Raw genomic sequence first — 14,475 nt, 5'->3', positions numbered from 1 at the left:
ATATTTCTGGCACATGTTGTTTGTAATTTTCATATTCAGAATAATTAATAAAAGCTGCACAATCCCAAGCTGTAATTCGAGATCCTTGCGTTTTTGTGGCTGTGCAAATGAAAACGTTAATTTTCCATCGGTCATAGCCGGTGTATTGAGGTTTGGCAAGGAAGCGACGAATCAAGGATTGGCGATGACCATCAGGCGTAGCTTGCTGCTGAATGGAGACCATCAAAAGCGGAGATAAAATATGGCTGCTGTGTTTTATAATCGCCAGTGAGCAGCAGCAGCACCAGCAGCAACAGCAGCAACAGCGACATCATCACCACGGCAGCAACATCATCATCATCCGCAGAAGCCGAAGTTACTCGTTTCGGTTCGTTTTACATGGCCGAGTTGAGTCCTTTGGCCAGGACCAAAGTTTCCCTTAGTCGAGTGAAAGTTCTTCAGCGCAACGGACGTGCCAGCCAGGAATTTCAACCAAAAACCTTTTTTTTTTGGCGCGCTTTCAAAGTGTTGAATATTTTAGTTTTGTTTTTTTTTTTTTTTTTGATTCGGTTGAGTGTAGTTGGTTTAACGTAAAAATGAGGGATTATCCTTCGGTGCCCAATGTGTTCCGGGTGGCCTCAACGCACAGCATCAATAGCGAGAATCCCTACAATAACATCCGTCCAGCGAACGCCAACTGCAACACCATCGAAAGGCAGCCGCTGGCCATCCACCAGTTGACCACCAGTGCATCCATTGAGCACAGTCACCCATCGCAGCAGCAACAGAAGCAACAGCAGCAGCAGCAACAGTTGCTGCGCCCCCAACAGCAGCAGCAACACCAACCCCACTCGCCATATGCAACATTGCCGCGGGGCCAGCGATTTGCACCGCAGCAACATCAGCAAACTGGCCTGATCAACACGATCTCGGGGAGCATACCAGCCACGGGATTTGGTTCTCTGGCCAGCAGTTTTAGTGATCTGCAGCTGAACAACATCACCAGCATCAGCAATCACACTAGCAACATCACGAGCAACCACAACAACCGACGACAGCAGCAGCAGCAGCAGCAACAGCATAGGCAGCAGCAACAGCAGCAGCGACAGGTGGCCTCTTTGAGTCGCCATCAGACTGCCAAAGAGGTGCAGCAGCAACACCAACAGCTTCAGACACAGCAGCAACATGTCCAGCGCCAGCAGCAACATCGCCTGACTGGTGGTGTTGCTGGTGCTACCGATCCGCAATGTGACACCAGCAACATAACCACCATCAACGGGAGTTACCTGTGGCTCCTCACACCTGTTGCAGCCAGGTTAGTACGAATTTGTACTTGTATATAATATATTTACCATGTTTCAAATAAACATATTTATGGGTAATAAGCTAAATAAATAATAGCTACTTTCTCAACAGAAAAGGAAAAGTTAATAAAAATAATGTTTAATATTTTTTTCAAAATAAAAGCACTTGCTCATTTGTAAATGATTTCAGATTAGGGAGAGCAGATTCTATAATTGACATTGATTTCTTTTCAATGCAATTTAATTATTTAAATTCAACAAATCTTAATTGAAAAAGTTTCCCAAGGTTTTACCCAGTTATTATGTTTTACTACCAGCCAACTAATAAGTGTTGTTTATTATTCAGCAAAGCCCTTTTTGAATTTGTGGGCTACATTTTGAAATTATTTTCCGCAGGATAACTTTTGGGGTCCAACGTAACGGTTTTTTGCAAAGGAAAATGCTGTAAATTCCTGTTGGGAAGGAATTAAATAGTCGAATCCTTTAAAACGAATACCAGCAGCTTAAATTCCTGCACACACAGACAATTTCCGTCCGTCCTGTTTGTATTTAAAGGAACCTAGGAAACAGGTTTCACGTACTCCGCAACAACATCCACGGAGCGACTGGAAAAGGCAGCTCGTCCTTGTCACAGGAGCAACCAGGACGTCCACAACCAGACATCTTTTCGCCTCCTTCGTCCTTGTTGCTTGACAAATAATTGTGTTAGCGGCACAAATCACTGCAAAGTGGTCTTAATTTGTTCGCAAACTATTTTGCACGAAAGTGCACAGCGAAAAACTACCACACATTTACTTTGGCTCCTTTGAAATCATTATTTAATAATTATTTTTATATAGAATTTTAAACTTGTTTGGAAATCCCTCTAATTATATTGCTACTAATTTTTAATATTCTATATATATTTTTTTAACCTTTCAATGTATTATAAAAAAAGTGCTCATAACTATCAATTCGAAGCATAACAAAATCAATTTTATTATCAATAATATTTAAATGTTACATCGAAATTTTTTTTTTCCTGTGTAAGGGAATGGAAGAACAAATGAGATAGGTGGGATGGATTTATTCTGGCATTGTTCCCGCACAAGTTCCTTAATTTCATTTGGTTTTGAGTTTCTTCTTCTGCAAATTCCGTTCGCAGGCCTTATCGGCATGCATGCGCTTGAAGCCCGCAGTGCGGAAGATCTGGCCACACTTCTCGCACTTGTGTGACCAGTTGTGGTGCCCGGCGTCGCGCTGATGCTTGTATAAATCGCGGCTTTAAAGAGATATATATATATATAGATTATCAAATATATTAAAGATATTTTTATAAAAGAATTCAAAAAAAGTATAAATCGAAATGTAGTCGTTTTGTAATAACTGCAAGGGTATATAAACTTCGGATTGCAGAAGTTTTCTACCTTTCTTGTTTGATATTAAATTGTTTTAAGATATTTTTTGTTTTGAATTTTTCAAATACTTTTCATATTCCTAATCCTATCTGTTCTCTTTGCTGGTATACGGTTTTAATAAAATTGATAAAATAAAATAATTGATAAAAGCTATAAAATGCACTACAAAATCTTACAATGATAGAAATTGTGAATTTTTCCAAGTAAAGAAAGCAGTTAATAACGCTTAAATTGAATACACTTATCTTCAAAACTGGCTGTTTGGAAAAAAAATTTTCAAAAATTATACATGCGTTGTTTTATAATTTAAAATTACGGTTCTAATTAAAAAAAAAATCGGACAAATATAATGTGTAGTAAAATGTTTCATTCGTTGTTTTTAAACAAATACTTATATAAATCGTATAGCTTTCCGAAGTTATCAAATAATACATTTTCCTTCTAGGTGCAACACGCGAATCGTTTTTTTAAACACAAATAGTTGTATATATATTAATTGTATATATATTAGATATTAGAAAATTTGGCAACTCACCGCACATCAAAGATCTGCTGGCAGTTTTGCTCCGGGCAAATGAAACAGCGATTCGGTGGTCGGTGGGCACCCAAGAATGTCCTTACCGAGAGATTGGGTGGGATGTTTTCATCCTCGTCGTCGGTGAAAATGACCGGAGAATAGTGCTGATTCTGTTGCTGGTTCGGATTTTGATCCTGGGGCGTGTTTTGAATCGAGTTCGGGTTCAAACTGTCGTTTGAGTTCATGGCAACATTATGACCTGAGTTCATGGCCAAGTTCTGGCTGGGAGTGACCAAGTTATTCTGGCCCACCTCTGGCTGGCCAAGATCTGTGTTCAAATGGAGGCCAGTTTCCGTTTCCGATTCCGTGTCGGGATACTCGTCGGCATCTATGATTTCTTGTACCGGGGACTGCGGATCGGAGTCCGACTCCTGCGCCTCCTCCCCGCCGCCAACGGGACGGGGCAAACCGCCGACTTGAACGGCGAAATCGGATGCGGATCTGGCCAAAGTGGCGGCGGCCGGAGGACGACCACGACGTGGCCGGCCATTGTGGCTGAACTCATGGGTGGCCAAGGCCGGATTGTAGCGAGGCATCAGCAGTCTATTGGTTCGCCGCTCGATACTGCGGCGCATCACAATGGGCAGTCGGTCGGTGGACAGCCAGGAGTCACTGAGGAGCTGCTCCCTGGAAATGTTGGCCATCTGCCGATAGGATTTGTAGCGCCTGCCCGCGGCACGCTCGTAAATGGGCAAACTTGGCTGGTCTTCCCTAGCTTCTACAAAAAAAAAAAAGAAAAGAAAACGAGCAGGAAATTATTCCATAAAGCTCGGCACTCTTTTTCTTAAAATACTAACCTTCGTTATTATCGTACAACTCACGGCGTTTATTATTGTAGCGATTCGAAAACAGGCTGCGCATAGCTTTCAATAACGTGTTCACTTACTAAGTCACAGCAAAAAAAGAAAGAGAACACAAAACTCCGAGCAGAAAGTGAGGAAAGTGAAAGAACAGCAAAGTCATCCAAATTTGACACTTGTCGTGACGATAGAAAAGGCCAACTGTGAAAACCCTATTTACGCTTAGTGTTTCCACAGTACCGATACATTTGGGCCCGATTTTTCTCCTCGTGATAACCTAAAAATTGAATTTGAATTGAGAAACCTCACGGGATTCCGGAGAAGTCAGATTTTAATTAAATTCCATTCAATTTAAGCTTGTTATGCGATCTTTTTCGTGTAAACTATTGTTATTTAAAGCAAGAAAGGAAGAAAAGGAAATTCAAATGGTACAAAACAATTTGTTTAGAAAAATATTGTGGCAATACTGTTTGCCAATACTGTTATTCAAATAAAATTGATATATAATTTGGTATTAAACCTTTAAAAAGGATCAAACATTTACCAACTCTTAGCCGAAATGTAAATTATGAAAGTATAAGCTGTAATTGCTTAAAATAGCCATAATAAAAGACTTTTTAAAACGTTAATTGAAAGCATATAAATATTCTGTATTTTATTCGTTTCAAAAAAAACGGCCAGGATTGTGTTAAAAAACCATTGTTGTCGCACAAATCAATTGGCAATTTTTTAAAACAATATTGAGTATTATAACAACACATAAAATCCATCTCGGCACTTGTGACTACACTCACTGCCGAACTGAGCAAATATTGGCATTCGAGTGCACTCATGACTGTATTCACAAATACCTGGGCGACGAGGTGACGACTTTCTGCAGCGATCTCTCTAAAAAAAAAAGAAAATACCCCACCATCCATCTTTTTTTTTCGCAATTTCAATGCTTTTCCTTTTTTTTTTTTTGCACATTTTTCAGCGCCAACAATTTTATTTGTGCTTCTCGTTTTTGGGTAGCGACATTTATTTGCATATCACTGAGAGTGTGTGTGTGCGCGTGTGTGTGTGCGTGGGTGGGTGTGTGTGTGTGTGTGTGTGTGTGTGTTTGGGTGTACGGGAGGACTTGCACACATTAACTTTCTTTTTGTTTTTGTGGATTGTGTTGGCCTCGTTTTTGGCAAATTCCCCCCAACCACAAAACAGGTTGAAGTATTTTTTAATCAGCAGCCTCACTCAATTTTTGGAGAACCCGGAAAACCTGGGATAGGCATTTCCCATGATTACACTCTGACCGCCCAACTTACCGCCCACATTGATTCTGATTTGGAGAATGCAACTTTCACCGCTCTTTAAAAGCACTGCAAAAAATAGTCAACAAAAAATGGGATTTTGATCAGCCGAAATGTTTATTTTAATATTTTTTAAAAATTCCTTGCCAAAATATTGTATCATTTATTTTAAACGGCCTTTTAAATCGAGTAAAACCTTAAGATTAAATAACAACATGTCAACATACTAAATGCAATTTTCGTATTTAGTAAATTCCATAAAATGTAAAAATAAAAGGATCAGATTACATTGTGTTTTTCTTCTATTTTACAATATTAAGAAATTGATTTTAATAATTAAATTCTGGAATAAAAACTTTTATTTTAAATAGATTTAATTTTTTATTATTATTACACTGCAAAAACATAAGGAAACTTTTTCTGATGATATGTATATTTGTATTTAGTTATATATTAATATTTAAACGATGTATAGAAATTGTTAAATGATTTATTAAACGATTTGTAAAAATACCAACAAAGTTTAATATGTTTCGTAAAAAGCAGAGAAAGTGGGCAGCCCTTTATTTGGGGAAACAATGACTTGCAGTTTCGCCCAGTGTCTAATTTCCACTCCGTTCACTTCCTGCAGCATATCGGTGGCCATTGTCATCGCTGCTTTGGCAGGACCCCAGTGGCTCTTCACGGAGGAGAAGCTGCCCAACGCCAACTACAACGGGACGGCCAACTTCAATGCCCTGGACGACGGCGCCTACATCACCAAGTTCACCAAGTCCAGTCTCTGGATATTGTGCACCACGCTGTCAGGTGAGCTCCTGCACCACATTCTGATCCAGTCGAAAGACCCACTGACCCACACACACATGGCGAAATGAGGACAAAGGTGACATAGTCCGGTGGTGAAAGTGGATGGGGTTTTCGGTATTTTTTGGCCAGCATGTGGTGCACCTGGATTTTTGCGGATTTAATAAATTTGGGGCGGCGGCAGACCGAATTAAACTGCAGTCTGTCAGCTGGCCAATCAATCAATCAATCAATCAGTCAGTACGTCACTCAATTAGGGCCCACGCTGACATTTGTCCTTTTATTGCATTTTTCAGAGAAGGTTAAGGTAATTAAAGCCACATTTTGGGATGTTTGCATTCACTTTATAATAAACTAGTTTTTATTTTATTTTTATATATAAACATTTACATCTAAACTTTATTTATTATTTAATTTATTTCATTTAATTGCTTGTTAAAAATGCATGTTTTAAAACAATAATACATTTTGTGTACATACAATATTCCTTACAATATTATAAAAATAATTAAGTATTTTGAAATACAAAACATCCAAACAACATTTAAAAAAGACATATTTGATTAACTTTTGCAACAACAAATATAAAATGTTCCATCTGATGCTAGAAAAAAAATCAAAAACTCCTTTAGGGCCCAAAACATTTTCAATTTGTTCAGATATTTTTTATTTTATCTTTAAATATTAAAAATATTTATATTTGATTTAAAATTAACAAAACATAATTTTTCTTAACATTTTTATTTAATTTTTTGTAACTTGCTTAGATTTTTGTAATTTATATTTGATTTGGCAAAAACGATTGAAAGTCGGGCGAATGCGGGGCAACGGAGAGGGGATTCAGTGGCTCCTCTTGGGGGGCAGGATCCCGCCGAGCGAAAGGATCAACTCGAGGAGGTGGGCGCGCATCGCGGAGATCTGTTCCCAGGCGATGAGCAGGGAACTGGAGGCGTAGCCACACCTGGACACGTAGTCCGCCACGTGCTCGGTCATGCACATCAGGTGGATCCCGGAGGTGGGGTCCTTGTTGCCCGATAGGCGCTGCTGCTGGAGACAGCGACCGGTGACCAGGACGAACTTCCAGGCCTCGAGGGGCGCTCGCAAAGTTTCCGAAACCGAGGAGGCCAGCAGCGAGTGGCAGTTGTCCAGCGAATCGAAGTGGTAGAACTTGCCATCCGGACGAGAAACCACCAGAAGGGACCAGTGTCCATGGGCTCTGCGGAGTTTAGGTTTATTTTGAGGTCTCTATCTTTGAACTAACAAATTGCAAATACGTTTTTAAAGCCCCATCAAAAGTAGTTTTTAGTATAAAATTGGGTTCGGGAACAATTTAATAGCTTCTAAGCACAAACTTAAATTTTGAACGAAGTATATATATCAATATTTTATTTTATTTAAATATGCCTAGATTATATTCTCCAAATTTTATTTGGGGGTTCAGGTATTGAAGGCTTGTTTTTAGCCTATTTCACTGCCATTTCAATATGTTGTAAAATTCTCAAATGAGAACTTCTATAAAATGCAATGTTAAAGACAAAATTCAGCAAGCTCAAAGTATGAAAGCCATTTTCGCCAAGCCGATGTCTATATACCCTTTCAGCTATTATAAAACAACATGCTCAAAGACAATATTTCGATTTTTATACGTATATGCTTAGAAACATGCCGATCAAGGACAATAACTATTTTACATGATCGGAAATGGTCTACGTTTTGAAGTTTTCAGAACTCCCTAATAGGTTTTGAAAAAATACAAATAAAAACATATTTTAGGAACAGTTTTTTTGTGTTGAACGGTAAAATAGGTCAAGATAAAAGATACATTTTTGGAATGTAGTTAATATTGATATTAATATTGAATTTTTAATTATTTTTATATTTTTTTTTACCGACCTTGGGTGGGTGGCCAGCGGCAGCAAGATGAACTGCTTCTCGTGGAGGCGGCGGTCGCGGACCAGGGTCCACAGCTGGCGCATGTCCATGTGGCGGAGGCGGGCGACCAGGGCCGGATTGAGGAAGTGCAGGTCCGGCTCGGAGCGGTACCGCCGGTGCTGGAGGTGGGCGTAGTGGAAGGCCACCAGCCGCTCGTTGACGCCCTCGTGGGCGGACTGGAGCAGCTGGACGTCGGAGTGGCGCAGCGAGATGTCCATGAAGTGGAGCGCCACCAGGCTGGGCTGGGCGGCCACCTGGGTGGGTCCATCACCACTGCCCCGTTCCGCCAGCGAGGTGCTCGATCCCGATCCCCCCACCTTGCCCTTGCCCTTCACCTTGACCTTTACCTTGACCTTGGTCTTAGTCTTGACCTTGGGCTTCTTAACCTTGGGCTTCTTAGCCTGGGGCTGCTCCACCTGGAGCTTCGATGGGTTCTTCGTTTTCATCATCTTCTTGGGCAATGGCATCGTGATCTTGGGATTCTTGGGGAATCCAATATATTGTTTTGCTGACTGCGAGTATGGAGTATGTTGTCTACATCTGGGTTGGGAATTGTGTGGCAGGGAGTTCTATATTAACATTTGAATTAGGTTATTATTATTTGAATTTCAGTTAAATATACTGGGGATAGGTTCTACACTAAAGAACCCTTTTCTCTCTATATTTTTTAAGCTTTAAATGATATTTTTAGCCGAAATAGCCTTATAAATTTTAGGTATAGAAATGTTTATTAAACCTAACGTTTAATACTAAAGTATTTTCCGTTTTCAGGTGTTGACTCGTACAATTGCGTTAAGATCGACTACTTTCCCAATGAGGGCTACCAACCGGATCCACACGACTCAACAGCGGCAATACCCTGTAAGTGCCTATCATTACTAACTTATAAATCAGATACACATTAATCTAATTTGTAATATTAACAATAGTTTTTAAAGTACAGTTCTGCTTTTTGATTCTTTAATACCTGGTTTATTGCTTAATTTTTCATCCCTGCTACCAAACTATTTTTCTCTGTGCACAATTGCACTTGATGGCCTTCGGTTTTGGCCTGCTTTTCGCATCCATCTTAACTGCCGCGTTTTAAGACGCAAATAAACCTTAATAAGCTTAACTGGCATTTGGCATTTAGCCAGGTGAATGCCTTCACCCTTTTCCCTCCACCACTTTCTCCTCAGATGACTGGGTCAAATTAAAATTGATTTATTGTTGTTAGTTGGCCCACAGTACGCACATGCACATAATACAACTTTAGTTTGGATGTATTTTAATTAAAGGCCTTTGGCCTCCGTCGGCAAAGTTTTGTCCCAGTGATTTGTGGTCTTCCCAAGGATGGGGTGTGGAATGTGTGGACTGGGTGTTGGACATTTTCAATGGCCATTATACGATTTTCACCCACATTTCACAGCCGGCCAAATAAACTGGACGGCTCTTTGCCAAAATACCAATATCCAGAGACGGTTGAAATTCCATTAATTTTCACACAATTGGCCATCGAATTGAAATATTTCCATTAATTTTGTTTTGTTCCAGCGCTCAAAACTAATTTCAAACTGGCCGCAGGGTGACAATTTCGAAAAATAAAAATATTTAACAGTCGGCCAAAAAAGGGAGTGGCTTTTAGTGGATTTTTGGTTTTTCCACAGTTTTCCCGTTTTCTATCTCAACGTGTTTTTGCTAAGCCGCAGGATATTTTGTCACCTGCTGACAGGACAATGAAAACAAAAAGAAAAAGGGAAAGGGCATAGGTCAAAAGTCGGGCCAAAAGTGGAACATTTAATAAAAGAAACACGGAACTGAGGGATAAGCGTTATTTTACATTGTTAAAGCCCATGTGACTTAAGGCATTTTAATTGCAAACAATAATTCATTTATTAATTAAGATTTAACGAAATTCTATTCCACAGATACGGTCACCAAGTCCTGCCCAATTTTCCTGGCTGCCGGGGTCTTTTTGGTGATCAGTTTTATTGTTTTCCTGATACCCACATGCTCGCATCAAAACAATCTGTATTATTTCAGTGCCGGGATTCTATTTATTGTTAGCGGTAAGTTGGTGCAACAGGATAATTTACAGGATAATATGCACGTAAATATCCCTGATTTCAGGACTCGTGATGCTGATCGGCCTGATTGCCTATATATCAATACTGAAGGCGGAAATCGGCTCCAAGTTGCGACCCCGCTCCACCCTCCAGCCCGCCCTCATCAAGGTCTCCTACGGCCAGAGCTTCTTCCTCTTCGTCTTTGGATTCATCATCACGGAATTCGTCGGAGTCCTCAACATTTTCCTCTTCATCAATTTGCAGGAGATAAGATACTATAGTGTGAGTACTCTGCATAATCAAATGGTGATATTTAAAAATGATCTAATACTAAATCGACAATTTACTCCAGAGACGAAAGTTTGGTTTTCAGCTCATTTAGACTCCATGAATGAAATCATTTTGTTTTTAAATAAATTACGTTTTTCGCCTGTTTTCCCCCTATTTTAGACACAAGTATATATATACTTGTTAATTGCTTTGCTGGAAATCTGCTCTTTTCTTCAAAAATGTATTTTATTTAAAGACTTTGATCTTAAATCCGTAAAAAAAAGCATTTACTTTTAATTGTAATTCTCTACTCTATTATTAACTAGCACAAGTAAACGTGCTATCAGTGATTAACAGGCACTTTGCTTCGGAATAGAAGTCTTTGTTAAGGGATCAAGTGAACCGGCATCTTAAGTAACTTAATGTTAATTATTGTAGACAACTCCTTACCTGATATCAAAAGCAAAACAGGCACATGGCCTCGAATGCAATGTCTCGAAATCAATGAAGCTAATAATTAATTGCAAGTCTACTAAGTTCCCAAACATTGTCTTTGATTCAAAAGCAAGGTGCCTGTTTTGGTTCTGATAACATACATATAATAAAAGAAAATTGAAGTTTCTGTGTATACTTGAACTTTATAATCTTAGGTTGTTTATGTTTGAACCTTGAAGAACATATTTGCAAAAATGTTTGAATTATTATTTATGTAAAATATTTCTGTTATTTATGTCCATTAGTTTTTTGTTAGTGCATCCCTGAATCCTGGGGGTCATGGTGCACGTCCGCCTGACTGCAGAAACCTTTCAGCTCAAATGCATCCGACACCGGATGGGTTTCCCGGGGATTAGCTAATCTAATCTACTTTACTTTCCTATATATTCTTTATATATAATATATATGATATATATTTCTTTAGCGCCTGCCCTGCTTTAGTTTGGCAATCATCAATGCCAAGTTGAAGGAAGGTCAGCATCCGCTGAGCGATTCCTACAAGCGATACAAGCAACCTGGCACCATCACCGCCAGCCAGGAGGGACTCAGCAGTGGAGGTCACCAGGGGCGTCAGGGTCACCAAGCGACGCACCACCCACAGCCGGCAGCGCAGCCAACACACGGAATCCTGAGGAGCGCCAATGCCCGACTCCACCAAGTCCACGATGCGGCACGGGCTCACCCCGGGAATGCCGCACTCATGGGTCATCCTGGACAGACGCAGACTCTGCCTGGAGCATGTCGCAAACATCCGAATGCCGGATCGAACTTAAACCTCTATCTACACAACGACCTGGAGAGGCGGTAAGAATCGAATGTCCCCAAACATATTCACTTTTAAACTTCTTATCAACTCTTTTATTTCATTTTTGTTTTTAATAAAGATACAAAGTATGTGGAATTATTACATATGTATTATTTTATTGACATTAGACAATGTATTTTAAGAACATTATATATATTTTTTCGAAATTCTTTAGTGTCTAATATATTTTTATATTTATTAAGATTGGAGAATGTGTTTACTAATATACATATATATGAATATATATGTATGTCTAACATATTTTTATAATCTATTAACATTAGAGAATGTTATTACTCATAAGCTTTATGATCTAAATTTAAGTTTTTACTTTGAAAAGCCGGTTTATTTCATTTTGGTTTTGATGAAAAACAAATTTGTATCCATTTTTATATGTATGAATTTTAAATTTGTTAGTGTATTTTATTTTTGTATTCTATTTAAATTAGAGAATGTACTAATAAGCTTTTTAATCTACACTTAAGTTTCTACTTTGAGAAGCCAGCGGTGTCCAAGTGCAATCTGCACTCGCGCAGTTTCGCAAAGTCGCTGAATGAGCTCTGCACGGAGGCGTCGGTGTCCACCGGTCCTGTTCCTGTTCCCGTTCCCTTTCCAGCTCCCGTTCCTCCCCTGCCTCTGCCCCTTCCCGCTCCCCTTCCCCTTCCGCTACCCCTTCCCAATCCCGATCCAAATCCCCTTCCTGCTCCAGCTCTCTTCGCTGATCTGCCCCAGGAATTTCCACTCACCCGATCGGTATCCACTGCCACGGAGATATATCCGGGTGCAACGGGGGCACCACCCTCCTCCCAGATGAAACGCAAGCAGCAACGGAACATGGCCACCAATACGAACACCAAGATATCCAACCATCCGCCATCCAAGACGCAGCTGGAGGATCAGCCGCGACTGTGTGGCCTGAAGCGGGGATTGCGGAAGACCAAGGACGAGCTGTTCCAGGAGTTCTGCCGCCGGGCCGGAATGCGTAGTAAGCCCAAGAACATATACTACATCAGTGGCGGCGAGGAGGCGGAGGAGGAGGAGGAGGAGCACCAGGAGCAGGTGCAGCAGGCCAAGCGGGAGGAGCTCCAGGAGGTTCCCCATCGCGACGATGACGATGACGCGGACGGGGATGACAACGGCTTCCTCCGCTTGGAGGAGGATCACCTCTATGTGGTGGGAGGTAGGATTTGGAAAATGAAATATGTACATATGTAACCTTTTGACCTTTGCAATGAAATTATACCATAATGTTATTGAGTGTACCTATAGTAGACAGCATTAAAGTAATAGTGGAATTTGAACTGTTTTAATAGCACTTAGCAAATCTTAATTTATTTATTTCTAGTAATGTAAAAACAATCCATATTATTCCACATTATCATAATAAGTTTAAAGATATTTCATTAAATGCTAGTTTTTCTATTGGGTGAAATACAAATACTCTTTTTTGTTTTTAAATATTCTGAACTGTGATATTATATGTTACTTACCAGTTCAATGGACACTTAAAGTGGGTGAAATGCACAACCAAAAAAAAACAAAATGACCTACAAATTTAAGTTCATTTAACTTCAAATTTAGAAATAATGACCAAAGCTCAATTTGTAGGTCATTATTCCTTAATTTTAGGTAATAATCAGCTCATGTTAGGTCATCTTCTTTTTGGGTGTAGTAGTCTTTAGTAAATATTTAGTATTTTGTAATTATTTTTAATGGTTTTGAGACTAATATTAATTATTTTTTGTTAGGAGACTCAGAATCTTTTAAGTTTTAGTAGATTAAATGAAAGAAACATTCTCGATACTTTCGGTTTAAATTAAATTATATGCTTTATGAATTTAAAAGTAAAATGTATCCTTTTATCTGTGAATTAACCAGCCTTATTAATTTGAAAATAAAATGTAGAATTAACCCGAGACCCTTTGCAGACCACGCCCAGTTGGTGGTGCCGCGTCGCTCGTCCATGTGCGTGGACTCCTTTGGCCAGCCCCTCCGGCGACTCAACTCCAACCTGTCGCTGCACACGGATGGCAGCTATCCGGGAGTGGGCGGCTATCCGGGGATGCGGATGCCCTTTCCGCCGCCCGCCGATCTCGACCAGAGTCGCACCCTGCCGCGCTGCTTCTTGCGGCAGTCGTCGGACTCCTTGGCCTCCCAGGGATTCCCCTCCAGCGCCAGCCAGCAGAGGTTCTCCCAGTTGATGCTGAACCAGCAGCAGCAGTTGCAGTTGCAGTCCCAGAACCGGTTCGTGTCCTCCACATTGACCTTGCAACAGGCGGCGCCCAAGGGGCAGGTGCAGTGGCCCACGGCGATTCCCTCGTCGCCGTCCAACTACTCCAATAGCTACCAGCAGCATCCCCAGCCGCTTTATCCCACACCCACTTCGGCGGCCGGAGGAACTGGACAAGCTGGAGGATCCGTCTCAGGTCCACCGAAATTCCAGCGCGGACTCGCCTTCGACGATCCGCAGAGGAGGACCAGTTTCGTGAGCGACGCCTTCGATCTGGACGAGATCGAGCGGGAGCGACGGCGCTCCCATGCCAATCTCTTCGGCATCGGTCAGAATAGGGACATGACCAGGGATCCCTACGACATCATCAATGGCACCGCCGTCTAAGCTTTCCACATACTCGGATTTATCAAAGTCAGCAAAAAACAAAAACCAAAATCTAGTGTTTTTTTTTTCGGAAGTAAGGTGACACACAAAAAAAAAATAAATATATCTATATCTATTGCAAACAAAAAGAACTATTTAGAAAAAACATATTTACAACAAAACAT

At 40.5% G+C, this 14,475-nt stretch overlaps 3 protein-coding genes across 4 annotated transcripts; 1 reads left to right on the top strand and 2 right to left on the bottom strand.

The window, feature by feature from the left end:
• Window positions 1-575: 575 nt before the first annotated feature.
• LOC108051145 lies at window positions 576-14,311 on the top strand. Its single transcript, XM_017133132.1, has 8 exons — window positions 576-1,294; window positions 5,975-6,150; window positions 8,851-8,940; window positions 9,987-10,127; window positions 10,189-10,406; window positions 11,314-11,693; window positions 12,180-12,874; window positions 13,623-14,311. Exons 1-8 carry the CDS (start codon window positions 576-578, stop codon window positions 14,309-14,311), a joined length of 3,108 nt encoding a protein of 1,035 aa, XP_016988621.1.
• On the bottom strand, window positions 2,237-4,182 carry LOC108051146. Of its 2 annotated transcripts, none has more exons than XM_017133134.2 (3): window positions 4,079-4,182; window positions 3,216-3,975; window positions 2,237-2,544 (listed from the first exon to the last, which is right to left on the bottom strand). In XM_017133134.2, exons 1-3 carry the CDS (start codon window positions 4,116-4,118, stop codon window positions 2,385-2,387), a joined length of 960 nt encoding a protein of 319 aa, XP_016988623.1. In that variant the 5' UTR covers window positions 4,119-4,182; the 3' UTR covers window positions 2,237-2,384. The 2 variants fall into 2 exon arrangements, with proteins under 2 accessions (XP_016988623.1, XP_016988622.1); XM_017133133.2 differs by having other exon boundaries at window positions 4,055-4,172.
• LOC108051147 (sentrin-specific protease 8) lies at window positions 6,926-8,617 on the bottom strand. Its single transcript, XM_017133135.2, has 2 exons — window positions 8,041-8,617; window positions 6,926-7,363 (listed from the first exon to the last, which is right to left on the bottom strand). Exons 1-2 carry the CDS (start codon window positions 8,544-8,546, stop codon window positions 6,988-6,990), a joined length of 882 nt encoding a protein of 293 aa, XP_016988624.1. The 5' UTR covers window positions 8,547-8,617; the 3' UTR covers window positions 6,926-6,987.
• Window positions 14,312-14,475: the final 164 nt, after the last annotated feature.

Source organism: Drosophila rhopaloa, unplaced genomic scaffold (genome assembly GCF_018152115.1).
Source record: "Drosophila rhopaloa isolate 14029-0021.01 unplaced genomic scaffold, ASM1815211v1 contig_3, whole genome shotgun sequence".
NCBI classification, from domain to species: Eukaryota; Metazoa; Arthropoda; class Insecta; order Diptera; family Drosophilidae; genus Drosophila; species Drosophila rhopaloa.
Note: the sequence above shows the minus strand (reverse complement) of the source record. Positions and strands in the feature narration are given on the sequence as shown.

Excerpts from the sequence above, each read along its gene's own strand:
- LOC108051147 (XM_017133135.2), bottom strand. The coding sequence starts at position 8,546 with ATGCCATTGCCCAAGAAGATGATGAAAACGAAGAACCCATCGAAGCTC. Across the intron at positions 7,364-8,040 it reads CCGCTGGCCACCCACCCAAG|AGCCCATGGACACTGGTCCC; the intron begins GTCGGTAAAAAA and ends TAAACTCCGCAG.
- LOC108051145 (XM_017133132.1), top strand. The coding sequence starts at position 576 with ATGAGGGATTATCCTTCGGTGCCCAATGTGTTCCGGGTGGCCTCAACG. Across the intron at positions 10,407-11,313 it reads AGGAGATAAGATACTATAGT|CGCCTGCCCTGCTTTAGTTT; the intron begins GTGAGTACTCTG and ends ATATTTCTTTAG. Across the intron at positions 12,875-13,622 it reads TCACCTCTATGTGGTGGGAG|ACCACGCCCAGTTGGTGGTG; the intron begins GTAGGATTTGGA and ends GACCCTTTGCAG.
- LOC108051146 (XM_017133133.2), bottom strand. The coding sequence starts at position 4,118 with ATGCGCAGCCTGTTTTCGAATCGCTACAATAATAAACGCCGTGAGTTG. Across the intron at positions 3,976-4,054 it reads GTTGTACGATAATAACGAAG|AAGCTAGGGAAGACCAGCCA; the intron begins GTTAGTATTTTA and ends TTTTTTTTGTAG. Across the intron at positions 2,545-3,215 it reads CAGCAGATCTTTGATGTGCG|CCGCGATTTATACAAGCATC; the intron begins GTGAGTTGCCAA and ends ATCTCTTTAAAG.